Genomic DNA, 14,066 nt, shown 5'->3' on the forward strand with positions numbered 1-14,066 from the left:
TTTTTTAATTATAATCAATTATAAAATAATTAAATATAATTAACGATAGAGACAATACTTTCGATTTCTTTTATTTTTTTTTCGCTCATAATTAATAATTACAAAAATATTGATTTTCAAAATTAAGTATGACATCTTTCCTCGAGTTACCCTATATATATAATTATATACATATGTATGTATCAATAAAATATATATAAAACTATTAACGAGTAATTGCTTTGCTTATTACCGATATATAATACTTTTGTATATCGGTACATGTATAGGATAATAATTAGGAAGTTGCTAAAACTATTTAGTAACTTCCTAATTATTATCCTATATTTAGCTATTATTTGGAACCAAATAAGTAAAAAATAAATTGTTTTGAGTACAAGAAATCTTAATTTAATTAGCATACAGTACTAAAATTATATATACGTTTGTTTCCAAATAACAACGGAATAGTGAATGACAAGAAAGTTGCTGAAATTATGACTACTGTCTGTCTGCTATCTATCTGTTGTATGTGATTGCTATCAGCTATATTGCTGATTATAAAAATAATTTGATAATCAAATTTTGCCCACCACTGTTTTTACATTATTTTTAAATGTAAAAATTTAATTATTAAATTATATAATTTTTGTATTGTATGCTAATAAAAAATTAACAGGTTTCTTGTACTCAAACTAGTTTAATTTTTTAAATCCTGCTCATTTGTTTTCAAATAACAGCCAAATAATTTCAGTAATTTCCTAATTATTATTCTGTATATTTGTTTTCAAAATGTCACAAATTATATTCGTTATATATTATTCCTTCTTCGGTTCATTTGCCCAAATACAAATCTTTAACATATGTGTGATTTTTTGCGAGCCGAAAAGAACATAACACGTCTTTTTTCTCGTTTTTATACGGAACAAGAAAATTTATGAGAAAGAAAATGACAGACATTAATTTGTTAAATTTGTAACATCATATGCGTTTCAGCTTAATACGTATCAGTCTGTCGCATTCGGATTCGTATAAGAGAATCCGCAGAAAACATTTTGATCCATCGAAGTCAAAATCTGTTCTGGCACTGGCGTGAGCCTTGGACGTTCAGTTGTGAACGCTGTGTCAAAATACTTTGTGTCCAAGGTGTGATCAAGCGCAGGCTTAAATGGTGGTTCTAATTGTCTTCTCTCTAATCGATCCCAAGGCAAATGCTGTGGAATTGGGAATGCATATTTATTTAACTGATAGATTACACGCGCGATATATTTCTGCTGTACAAAAGATCATAGTGGATTACCTGAAAAAAAGCATGTATAGCAATTTCATGACCAGGCGGCCTCTTCCCAGCATCCTTCTCCAATAAACAGATGAGTATATCGGTAGCTTCTTGACTCAGATACCGAGGTATAAACGGCCGTTCGTTGCAAATACTCCAAAATAGTTCATCCTCGTCGCATCCAGAAAATGGTGACTGGCCGGTTAACATTTCGTACAACAAGACACCATAAGACCACCAATCCACGGCGTGATTATATTTAAGTCCTTTTATAATCTGTAAATATAAATAATTTTACCTATTAAGTAACTATTAATAAATCAAATGGAGAAAATAGAGATAAATTTCCAGCAAATGATGAGATATACCTCTGGTGCCATATAGTCTGGCGTACCGCAAAATGTATCGGCCGTTCTATCTAGAAAGATTTGGAGTTTACACATGCCGAAGTCCGCAATTCGAATATGGCCTTCGAAATCAAGCAAGACGTTGTCTAACTTGAGGTCTCGGTAAACGATGCCTTTCTTGTGCAGAAAATTCAGTCCGGACCATATTTCGGCAGCGTAAAAACGTGCGCGGGTCTCGGGAAATCGACCCGACTTTTGTATGTGAAACATCAAATCACCCCCGTTAAGGTATTCCATAACGAAGAAGAGATGCGAATCGGTCTGGAAAGTGCAGAATAGATGACAGAGATACGGATGTCTCGTCGCCAGCGTGAGAACTTTTCTCTCGATTAACGTGCACTCGACGTCGTCATCTTCGAGAACAACATCTTTCTTCAGACATTTCACCGCGTATACGCATTCCGTCCCGCACAATTCAGCTAGCAAGACTTTACCAAAGCTACCTTTACCCAAGACCTGCAAAGTAGGATCAGAATTTATTTAAAATAACGTTCCGGTTTATCGCATGAATTTTAAACTCAATTTATTTAAACATTAACATTATTTTTATGAATGAACATCTAATTAATAAAGTACCTTGTTTTGTTAAAGCTTTATTGTAGGGCTGATGATTTGCTTCGAAGGCTTCGACATTCGAAGCATCGAAGATTCGAAGCTTCGGCTTCAAACCTTCGAAACTTCGATAGTTCAATCTTCGAAGCTTTGAAGAATCAAAATTATACAATTATTAATTTAATATAATAGTAATAGTACTGCGATTATTATCAAGGTACACATTTATAAAATTATATGATAAAATCCGAATAAAATTTCTAATGTTAAATAATACATATTTTTGAGCACATATATTAATTATTAAATTTCTTTTATTTACAATATTTTTAACGTTCTCTGAATGAATTCGCCATTCGCACGAATATATTCTTCGAAACTTTGAAGAAATTCGAAAGTTGGAAATTAATTTCGAAGATTCGAATTTTTTCGAAGCTTCGAATCTTCGAAGTTGTCAAAAGTAACAGTTCTACTTTATTGTCATTACTCACAGATGTCTATACTAAACTAGATTGCTAACTTGTCACGATTAGCATAGCATGGCTTGTGTCCGATAGGGTTTCCGGTGTATTAGAGAAAGAACATTATGTGACGAATATACTAATCCTCTATTATTTTTTAAATCGACTAGTATTGTATATGCTTAGTATTGTATATATTGTAATTTATTTTTTTATCAGAAACTTTCTGATAAATATTTTGAATAATATTATCTATACAAGCACTGTATTTAACTATTTTGACCAGTTTTTGACTAGTTGACCGACACACACCGACGCTGTAAGTAAGACTCACATAAATGATACGCTTTACACACACAGGACCGCTGCCATTTTTTCTCATACAACCGGAAATCTCATGCAAGTCCGAAGGTTCAGTTAGCAATCTAGTTTAGTATAGACATCTGTGTCATTACTACGTATTCAATTGGAATAACATATAATAAATTTAAATAAATGTTTTAAGTCTAAAGATGGCAATACAAATCTCAACATACGCATATAGACAATAATTAATAGTCTGTACAAATTAATGACAACGTCGGAACGTCATCGTCACATGTGTATCCATCGGTGGTTCAAAATGTAATATTACATACGCGGGTTTTGATGAGTCTTTCTCCTCGATTATCGATTTTAATTTGAATTTCGATGTAACAACTAATATCATGCATGTTAAGTTTTAAATATGAATTTAATTTTTATATATTTTGATGGACCAAAAAACGGTCCAAAATATATATATTTAATACATACTTGTTATTGAAATTAATCAATAAACAAGTTTGGGCACTTATTACCATCCCTCGACTCTTATTTGCCAGTTTTCCTATCTGGTATCACTATTAGCTATTTTAACATACGTGCCAGTCTGATCATACATAATGTCAATATTTTACTTTATCAAATCTAAGATCAATATGATAAGAATTAAAATTTTTTGATTAAAAAATTTAATTATTTTTAATTGGTTTTACTATAAATTTAGAATTTCTATGATATTTAATTTTAAGATTTCAGTGAAAAAAGTTATAACAATAAACTATAATATGAATAATTAAATAATTGGAACAAAATTGTCATTAATTATATTAATAAAGACTTACATATTTTAACCTTAAAAAACGGTAATTATGCATATTAGGGGCGACCTCACCGATTTCAATGACCTTGACATATGTTGTCAAGGACATGCTCCTGAGTAACTTTCAAAAAGTTTTAGCCGTCGTTCGTTGTTTATTAAAAAGTTATTAACAAAATAAGTTTAACGAATCAAGTGTAATTTTCTGACATTAATATTAAGAAGTATACACACACACACATACACACAATATATATGGCATGTGTGCATGGGCGTCCGCAAGAAGGTGGGCGGGGGAGGGACGGAGCCTCCTTATTGTGTGTATTATAAAGTGAAAAGGTGGGCGGGAGAGGGATGGAGTCTCTCCTTATTTGACGCGTGAGCAAAGGAGATTTACTACGTTTTAATTTATAATATATGTTTAAGTGTTTGTAATGTAATGTAATGCAATAAGTAAATGTAATAAGTGTTTAAGAATCAGAAATTACAGAAATTGGTTTGGGTTAGGTTATATCTTCCGGAAGTGGAGCCCCTCCGTAGGGGGGGGGGCGGTACCCACTGCATCCACGCATACACTTTTCCATCCACATAATAATTGTGTGGTGGACTTCGCTTCACGTTGTAAAATATATGCATGGATATAGTGGGTTCCGCCCCCCCTACGGGGGGCCTCCACTTCCGGAAGATATAACCTAACCCAAACCTATTTCTGTGTGTCATTTCTGATTCTTAATTTTGATTCTTAAATGTACACGGTATCAGACAATTACGTTTCATTCATTAAACTTATTTTGTTAATAACTTTTTAATAAACAACGAGCGACGGCTAAAACTTTTTGAAAGTTACTCAGGAGCATATCCTTGACAACATATATCAAGGTCATTGAAATCGGTGAGGTCGCCCCTAATATGCAATTATCTAAAAAACTTATTTCATTTTAAAATAAATTTTAACCATTTTATCATGATTTTAGACAAATACAAATGTTACAATCTTATTCAGCGATTCAAAAAGTGTGTGTAAGATTATATATATAATTTACGTTACATTATTTAAACAGAAGTCAGCCTATCGTCCTTTCTAGGATCTGTAAGTTTCTTAATAAGGATTATGTAAATGTTTATTAAATTGATATCAATTACTTCAAATATTAATATTGCAGAGATAATTATTAATTAATTAATAAGAAGATTGGCAATTACAGATTCGTCATCAATTCGTCTGGAATAAATTTAGCATAGCAGAAATAAATTAAAATAAATATCGCTTTTGTATTTGCTCAAGGAAATTATCGTATGCTCTACATTAAAGTTTCGCAAAAACATATTGTATAAGAACATTCATTTAGAAATATGTCAAATTATCTGCATATAACGCAAAGCAAATATTGACCTTTTTAGATTATTAGTGTACTGCTGGTAAAAAGAACTTAACTAACTCGTGTATATGTATGTATCTATATGTGCTAAAGAAATATTTTTATAACATGCATCAGAGATTAAAATAGCTTATGCAAAATGCAATGTGAAATACGTAAAACTCTACATCAAATTATATATGTATTATTAATTTTTTGTTTTTTTCATATTCGCCGATTTTACGGAAAATCAGTTCAATTATTCAAAATGTATAACAATCACGAAAACAAAATGTGAAAAATATTTTTATTATGACACTCCATCGTACATGTGCGCATATGTAGGTGTGCACGATTATATACACAAAGTACGTGTAATATACTCTAGAAATAGTTGGTTGATTTTTAGAACTGGTTAAATAGAGTGCATAGCGTACATCACGGTAAGCAAAAAATAAACAACTGTGTAGGATTAATGTTCTATAAATAAAAGGTTAAAGACGTTTGTGTTCGAACAGAATGTACAGATTATAGCGTGTTCGGAACAATTTGCGTGGGAGTGTTTTATCATTGATAAAATTATCGACAAGATCTTCAATTTGAACTTACTTTGAGGAAATTAAAATCTGTGACGGCATATTTCTTGAACCTTGGTAAGTTTGTCGCTGGAGGCGTTATTCGACCGCTCGAGAAACGATCCGAGGAATCTGAATTTCGCTGATTGTCCGATGACTGCGAGGGCGCTAAGAATAAATGATAATCGCATCAATTTCATTTTTATTTTTTTTTTTAATAAGTAAAATAAAGTCAAACACGCATCTGTAATTGTACATTAGGATCTGTTTTTCCTCAGACTCATCAATCATGCAGTCAGTTTGACAGACAAGAGACTTGATTTCAACTCCTAAATACAACGAACATAAAAATATTAATTAATCATTAAAAATTAGGCTTAAATCGAGCTAAATGCGGTTGTCAATATATATTTGCTAGAGAAATACATCTCTTTATAAGAATTTATACAAATATTTTGATTCTCTTTTTTAGACCTTCTTTAGTAAAATAATTAATATAACAACACGTTTATACATATCAGTTATTATTATTATTATATATTATACTTCTCTCGATCATTTTATACATTGACAAACGTATTTAGCACCATATAAGCTCATTAATTTGTATCATTAGAGCCATCTGGTTTGATCGTTTTAAAAATATTAATGTTAAAAATAAAAAAAATATCTACACAAATCATATGTATATATGTGTGTATAAAATTTGCATATGTATATATATACATATATGTGTGCGTGCATGTGCGTGTGTGTGCGTGCGCGCGCGTGTGTGTGTGTAAAGAATATCAAGGTTTCTTTTTGTGTGCACCAACGCAAGTTTTTACATATGCATATGATTACTTACTAATAGTCGCCTCTGATATTGTCATTGGTATTAAAAATATCTGACTCTCTAATTCGGTTGTACAGGGTGCCCTAGACCACCCGTACACCCCTTTTCTTTCAAAAACTAAGCATTTTAGAGAAAAACGTTTTGGACAAAAATTGTATGGTTTTGAGGGGAACATAAGATGGTGTCATTGGTTTGACCTTGGATGGCATCGTTAAGGTCAAGTCAAGGACACCTTTAATTTCTTAAATGGAACCCCCTTTTTTTATTGCATATTTTTGTAGCTTATCTTGAGAGCTTTACAAAACACTATAATAAAGTATTTTTTCATTAAGTACTTTTTAAGTTATTTTATATTTTAATCTGACACATATTTTGATATAAATTAAAATATCTCGTAAAATATTTAGTTTTCGAGAATCTTACCGTAATACTTTTATGTACAGAATAATGAGACAAATCAATCAGTATAAAGAAAAAAACAATCATTCAATATTTATCATATTGAAATATTCACATTATTATAAAAAAATTATGCATATCTCTCCGTTCTAATGAAAAAATACTTTATTATAGTGTTTTGGAAAACTCTCGAGATAAGCTACAAAAATATGCAATAACAAAAGAGGGATTCCATTTAAGAAATGTCTTTGACTTGAACTTAACGATGCCATCCAAGGTCAAACCAATGACACCATCTTATGTTTCCCTCAAAACCATACAATTTTTGTTCAAAACGTTTTTTTCTAAAATGCTTAGTTTTTAAAAGAAAAGGGGTGTATGGGTGGTCTAGGACACCCTGTATAACATATTTTAAAAATAAATCCGACCATTCAAAATTATCCATATAAACATATCCATACCGTGCAAACAGGTGAAGAACGAAGAATATCGGAAAAGTACCACGTGTTACTGTAGTTGCGAACTATACTTCTTGAAATGTTGCAATTAAATGGACAGCGCAAGATATTTACTACTCACCTCTCTTCAAAGCTTGCAATGCTTCTGCGACTAGCTTTTGGTTTAATCCACATAGATTTCCAGTTAGCTTTTCGCACTTCTTATGGCAGGCCATGTCACAATCTATAGGAATGTTTTATTGCAGAGCAATAAAAAATATATCCTTTAAATCCGCTTAATATCATAATTTTTTTGATGCCTTGTAATGGTGTGAGCAGCAGACTCGATTTACGATAGTATATTACGCGTGCTATTATAGCGTATATAATAACGCAATATAATAGCGTTATCATACAAGTTCGCACGCACATACAGGATAGTATACAATTTGTAATAAAAACAAAAAAAAAACAATAAAATAAAATTATTTGAAAAGAACTATAGGAGAAAGTAAGGTAAAACCGGGTACTTTTTTGGATTTGTCTTCCTACAAAAAATCAGAGAGTAAAAAAAATTTTGCTGACCATTATTAGTCTTTAGTGGACCTTAAACTATAAGAAAATGAGGCTAGTTGCTGGAAAAAATATTTGGTTATCAAGGATAACAAGATTTTTCGGAGAGGTCAAAATATCCGGTTTTGTCCTACCGATAGGGTAAAACCGGATATCCATTTGAAAACATGTAAAACACCGTGCAATTACAAAATCTAGATTTATTTTAATCAAAATACAATATAAAGATGTATTCTATTGACAAAAATCACAAATAAAGATATCCTCTTGTTCAACATTGCTGCAGGACTTTCTTATTTAATTTTTTAACTTTAGGGATCTCAAAAAGCTTTTTTTTGTGGTTTCTTTTTCTGAGTAGTAGTTTTTGTTTCCAACTGCTTTTTATAGGAAGACAAAATCAGAATAACATTTCTTCCTCTTTTCATTACATGAGTGTAGGTATCCGGTTTTGCCCCAACACAAGGAAAATAACAAACACGGCGGTTGTATATTCCGGCATACAAAGTGATGATCAAAACTAGTGTAGATATACTCTCTATATGTACAGAATGTGTGTGTATGTGTGCAATGCTGCATTTACCGAAGCAGATGCTCTGTGTAGAAAAAGTCCATAACGACTCGATTGTTGTCCCGATATCGATTTTTTTTGGCTCAGAAATTTTGAACTTCTCTCAAAAAAGAAATATCGTGTACACGTGGACACGGTTCATCTCAAAATAATGTCGACATCAATCTACAACTAATAACACGAGTTAGCCAAAGATAACAGCACTTATCACGAAGAAACAGAGATATCCGGTTTGACCCGCATACCCGGTTTTATCCTACTTTCCCCTATATAAAAATATAAAAATAAGAGCAAAAAAGCTTTTTCCTCGAATTCAATTTCTGAATTAATTTCTGTTTCTCGCGATTTGATATTTTTTTAAATTACATACATATTTACTAAATTTCCGCGTAAGGGGATTGCTTAAATGAATATTTAGAAAAAATCTCAAATTAGATATTGGTATTTTTCAAAATCCAGAAAAAGTCGATTACAAATGTTTACGTTAAATACAATAGTATTAATGTTATTTCTAAAAACCATACGAATGGTATATATTGTGGTATATATTGGTATATGTGGCTTGGTCAAATATTTTTGTGATTGTGGCTGTATGTACGTGTGAAAATTTATTTGAATGAAGAAAAATCTTTCTACTGATTTATAATTTCAACCTCCACAATGAAAAAATGCACGGAAAAAGAATTTATAGATCTATAACATTTTTTCCGTCTAACATTTTTTCATCAATGCGATACATAGCATATAGTGACAAAGTTGGGTCAATTTACACTCTGTGTGTTGAGACATTCTTTTACATAAATGAAGTGCTAGATACAGATCATATACGTTATGATAACTATGTTATAACATTATTTTAATAGCGTCAGAAAAAAAAAACACGACGCGGATGATGTATGTATTGATCCTCGTCTATTGCTTCCACCATTGGATACATCAGCATGTGATATCACAAAGGGTCCATTCGGGAAGACGCTATTAGCGCTAACAGCGTCGTTCTATCTTTGTTACTTATTGAAAGTTGAACAAGAACAGAGCACGCTCATAGCGCTAAAAGCGTGCTCTCCGAACGCAGCCTAAATGCAATACGAAGAAATAAAAAGTTTATGAAAATATTCCGGCGTGTTGGAAAAAAGCTCTTGACTTGATCTATTGAATTTATGAGTTTCATCTGCAATGTGCAAGTTTAGTCGCAAATATTTCTGACAAGCTTTTCGACAGACTTTTCTTAGTCTTCAGCGGTAGTTTATTTGTGCATATTATATCTTGATTTAAAGTCAATATATGTGAAAGTGATTCTGTTTAAAAGTGTAATCATCATATACATATAAAAAAAAAAAACATAAATATACATTAATGTTAATAAACATAATGTTAATAAACATTAATTACAAAATACATTCCAAGCATAGACACTTATAAATATTTTTGAGACTTTTGTATAATAATTATAATTTAGCTAGAGGTAGTTTTAGCTTTTGTATATAAATTTTGTAACACATACGCTGACATGCAAAATTATTACCAGACAATACGCGAATCATTAACAAATAATTGAAACATTCACACGTAAATTAGTAAATTAATATTACCATCGCATTAGTATTTTCCAAATACCTTTCGACTGTCCCGTTAAGATCACAATTTAAATAATATTTTTTGTCAATTGTGATTAAAGATAGAAAAAATATTTGAAACTGATTGGATATATACATTCAATAACAAAATTCTGACGTGTAGATGATCGAAAAATAAATACTCAAGATTCTTGGTGAACCGTCGAATCCGGAATCGTTGCTTCTTGTCGAGTTCTTGTGCTCGGAATCATCGTCTAATTCGATGCAAGTTGATCCGCTTTCGTCTGTACTCCCTGTTGTGGCGGTGCTCGTTGTACTACCGGTACTATCGCTATTGACGGATGATGTTTTTGAATGATGTCGCCTCTTTTTGATCTTCGCTCTTCTGATCTTGGAGAGATCTCTCGGTGTGGCTGTGAGCAATGCCGATGGTGTAGTATAGAACATCCTGATGAGATCGAGTGGGCGTTGTGAAGGTGTGTTTCTCGGACTGGACTTGGGCGACGTTCTCGGTAATGGTTTTGCTGGAAACTGCTTTTCAGGAGTAAGCGTGTTCTGTTGACTCGTTATCATCGATTCGTTGTTACGAATCTTCATTTCTCTCTCACTTTTCGTTAACGGTATTTTCTTAGTAGACGGCTTCTTTTTCTTAATCGAATGCTTTGTCTTGAAAGATTGCGGATTGATGTTAGGACTAGCGACCAAACTGGTCTTTTCCGACGCAATGGGAGTCTTTACATCGTCATTGTTCATCCGATCGTCCTGATTGCTCCATTTTGAGATTTTTGTAGTTAAAAAAAGATCGGATGGTAGTTCGTTTGTTGGAGTATCGGGATTTTCGTCCCAAACTTCATCGATTCTGCGGCTGTTAGATTCTTCGGATAATTTAGACGCTTCGACTATATTTATTACAGGTACTGTGACCTCAGAAAGAGTAGATACTTCCGAAGCTGCAACAGTCGTCATATTGGATGTTGTAGAGTCGGATTGTATTAGGATCGCGGAATCATCATGTTTCAAGGGAGTCTTCTTTGCGGTCGAATTCGAGTCCTTGGTACCGATTGTTATTGAAAGGTTTTTCTTCTTCTTTGGCGGCATTTTCAGCGCGTTTTTCTTAATCTCTGTTGTTTTAACAAGTTTTGCAGCTTCTTCATTTTTCACTTTTGGAAATTCCAAAATGACATTCTCTTTTTCCTTTTTTTCTTCTGCGACAACGTTACTAGATTCAACTGTTGAACTGCCGAATTCTGCTATGCCTTTTTTGACGTTAGTCTTATCTTTTTTATCATTGAAATTTTTTACTGACGCTATCAACGACTTCTTTCTTGCCAATGAATCATTAAATATCCTCGAAGTCATTGAATCTATGTTTTCAATTTTGGTGATTGTAGCCTCGCAAGAAAATCCGCTTTTTTGTTTCGATTTCACCTCTTCAGGACTACTCGTCGCTTTAATCTCGCTCCAAAAATCGATAGATTCGGTAGAAGCACTTTTGGATAATTGCCCACTTTTCTCCTGCGACTTGTCGTAATTCACGTCGACTATCACCGACTTCTTTTCCGTTACTTTATTCAGAAATTTTGTCGGCTTTAACGTTTTTTTGATGGATATACTTTTATCCGCAGCTTTTTCATCAACGGATGCAGATTGTTGCACATTGGGAATATTATTCGATGTCAAATTCGATAAGCAATCATTCATTAATTTTTTAGAATCAACAAAGATGCCTTTTTTCACGATTCCTGGCACATCAAGATCTTTTTGAGAAAATGATATGGATTTATCATCATTAATTTTTGTTATTTTAGATATATCTGAATCTTCCTTAATTTTCAATGAGCCCATTTTATCGGTTTCGTTCACAGCCGTTCTCGGAAAAGTTTTCATTTTGAATTTGGATTTTGCAACATCAAGTCTCGGCACATTGTTTTTTAGATTGGATAAATCGGAATCTCCTGATGAATCTTTTCCTATGTCGACTATGTCGACATTACTTTTTTTTTTTATGTCAGTCTTCAATAGATTCGATTCTTTCGATGCTGATATTTTGGTGTTGACTATTTCCGTCTCGACTTTTGATGAATTAGTCGTTTTTATAGATAATTTGCGTAATATGTTTCCATTAGTCTTCTCTATTTTATTTGTCAATGTTTTCGTCAAATCGACTTTTGTCGGTTTGACATCTGTTATTGATTTCATTTCCTCATTGCAGTCAGTACTACGCACTTCACCGTTCATTTCCTTGGGCAAGGTCGTTTCTGTGGTCACTAAATTGGCCATGTCATTGGCTTGAGTTACGCTAATTTTAAAAGTTGATTTACTCGTGTCTACGCTATTGGGTTTCTTCGAAGCATTGAAGAAGGAAGTCTTTGCCAATTTTGATGCTTTGTTCACCTTCTTTTCCGGCAACGTGACAACCTCCTCAGCACTATCCGGTGGATTTGCCAGATACTGTGCCGTCTCTCGTAATGAAAGCTCTGACGCTTCTACGACATTATTTCTATCTGTATTAATTTTAGACGATTTTGGCAGACGACACAACGCACTATTGGCACTGTTTTCCCCAGCATTATCGTCAACTTCACTTAAGACAACGCTTCGCCTTGTAGCATCTTCACGCGACATCGCCAAGATTTTTGGTTTATCTTTTTCTTCCATGAGTTTATCTGTTTTTGAAGTGACAGAATTTTTAGTAGTGAGAAATTTTGGCATCTCGGTAGTTGAAACAGTTTTTATGTAATCAAAGCCTTTCATAGCATTGATTACATTATCATTGTTCTGACTTTCATTTTTTTTTATATTGGTGAAAATATTTTTGGATAATTTTATTTGTTTTACTTGTGCATCGTTTTTCTGTGCATTCGTCGAAATAAATGCTGAAGCGCTTGATTGTATAGAATTCATAACCTTCTCAGCACTCTTCGAAAGTGGTGCATTGTTTATGTCATTTTCTCGTACATCGCTATTTGTTTTTGAGACAATCTTGTTTCGTATGTCCAAGTTATCATCCAATGTGAAATAAATGTTCTTTTTTGCCGAAAATTCCATTTTCTTAGACTTATCTGAAATTTTATTTACCGTCATATCTTTAGTATCATTTGTCGTTTCTATATCGTCATTCAATTCCAGTGAATCTTTGCTCGTTAAATTATTTAATACATTATCTTTAAGAATATTATTTTTCACATCAACGAAACCATTTGTCAGGCTTAATTGATTTTCATTGTTGAATTTCTCATTTCTTTCGAGATTGATGTTGAGTTTTTCTATAGGCTTTTTTATTGTCAAATATACGCTGTTCCTTGATGTATCCTTTAGGTAAGGTTTTTGCGTAGGTAACACTATTTGCATTTCCGTTTCGTCCATATTATTCGGAAAAGCATTCACTTCACTTTCAGTTTTAAATACCCTGGGAATAGGAATCTTCACACTCTCTCTAAACTGTTCGGCTATTGATTCACACTTCTCATTTTCGGAGCTTGCATTCACCCAAATTGTAGAGAAATCCCCAGCGCTGTTACAAGCTTCGATCTTATACATCTGAGATTTCGACTCATTGTTCTTCTCTTCAATCTCCGAATCAGTGGATATTTCGTTGCAGATACTCGATCGCCTGTTATCAATCTTATCAGTTAGCCATAATTTATCGATAGTTGGCTTCTTCTTTTTTTTCGTCTTATTCGTGGTTTTCTTTATTCTTGTTGTAGCTGTTTTCTCCTCTTCTTCAGTCATCGTATCGGAATTGGTATAGTAAGAGTGAGCAATAATTGAACCTCTCGTTGTTGTCTCCTTCCTCATCAAAGTACCTTGTCGTATTTCATTCTCGATCTGAGCTTGCTCCTCAGCCACGAGACTATCCAAGACCTTCGCTTGAACTTGCGCATACGTAGCTTTTTGTTGCAATTGTTCAGGATTAAGTTGCAGATCGGCAGAGGATCTGCGTCGT

At 32.9% G+C, this 14,066-nt stretch overlaps 1 protein-coding gene across 3 annotated transcripts in view; it reads right to left on the minus strand.

Moving 5' to 3' along the window:
* Positions 1–863: 863 nt before the first annotated feature.
* LOC115243760 overlaps positions 864–14,066 on the minus strand; it is a 45,344-nt gene continuing 32,141 nt past the window's right edge. Inside the window, exons 3-8 of one of the 3 annotated variants that reach the window (XM_029820955.1) lie at positions 10,303–14,066; positions 7,545–7,646; positions 5,766–5,899; positions 1,627–2,121; positions 1,280–1,534; positions 864–1,193 (exon numbers count right to left, since the gene is read on the minus strand). In XM_029820955.1, coding sequence (XP_029676815.1) covers positions 987–1,193; positions 1,280–1,534; positions 1,627–2,121; positions 5,766–5,899; positions 7,545–7,646; positions 10,303–14,066 — 4,957 coding nt within the window. In that variant the 3' untranslated portion in view covers positions 864–986. The remainder of the gene's footprint in view (positions 1,194–1,279; positions 1,535–1,626; positions 2,122–5,765; positions 5,900–7,544; positions 7,647–10,302) is intronic. The other 2 variants (XM_029820958.1, XM_029820957.1) reach the window with 2 other exon arrangements.

Source organism: Formica exsecta, unplaced genomic scaffold (genome assembly GCF_003651465.1).
Source record: "Formica exsecta isolate Colony F162 unplaced genomic scaffold, ASM365146v1 scaffold731, whole genome shotgun sequence".
Taxonomy (NCBI): domain Eukaryota; kingdom Metazoa; phylum Arthropoda; class Insecta; order Hymenoptera; family Formicidae; genus Formica; species Formica exsecta.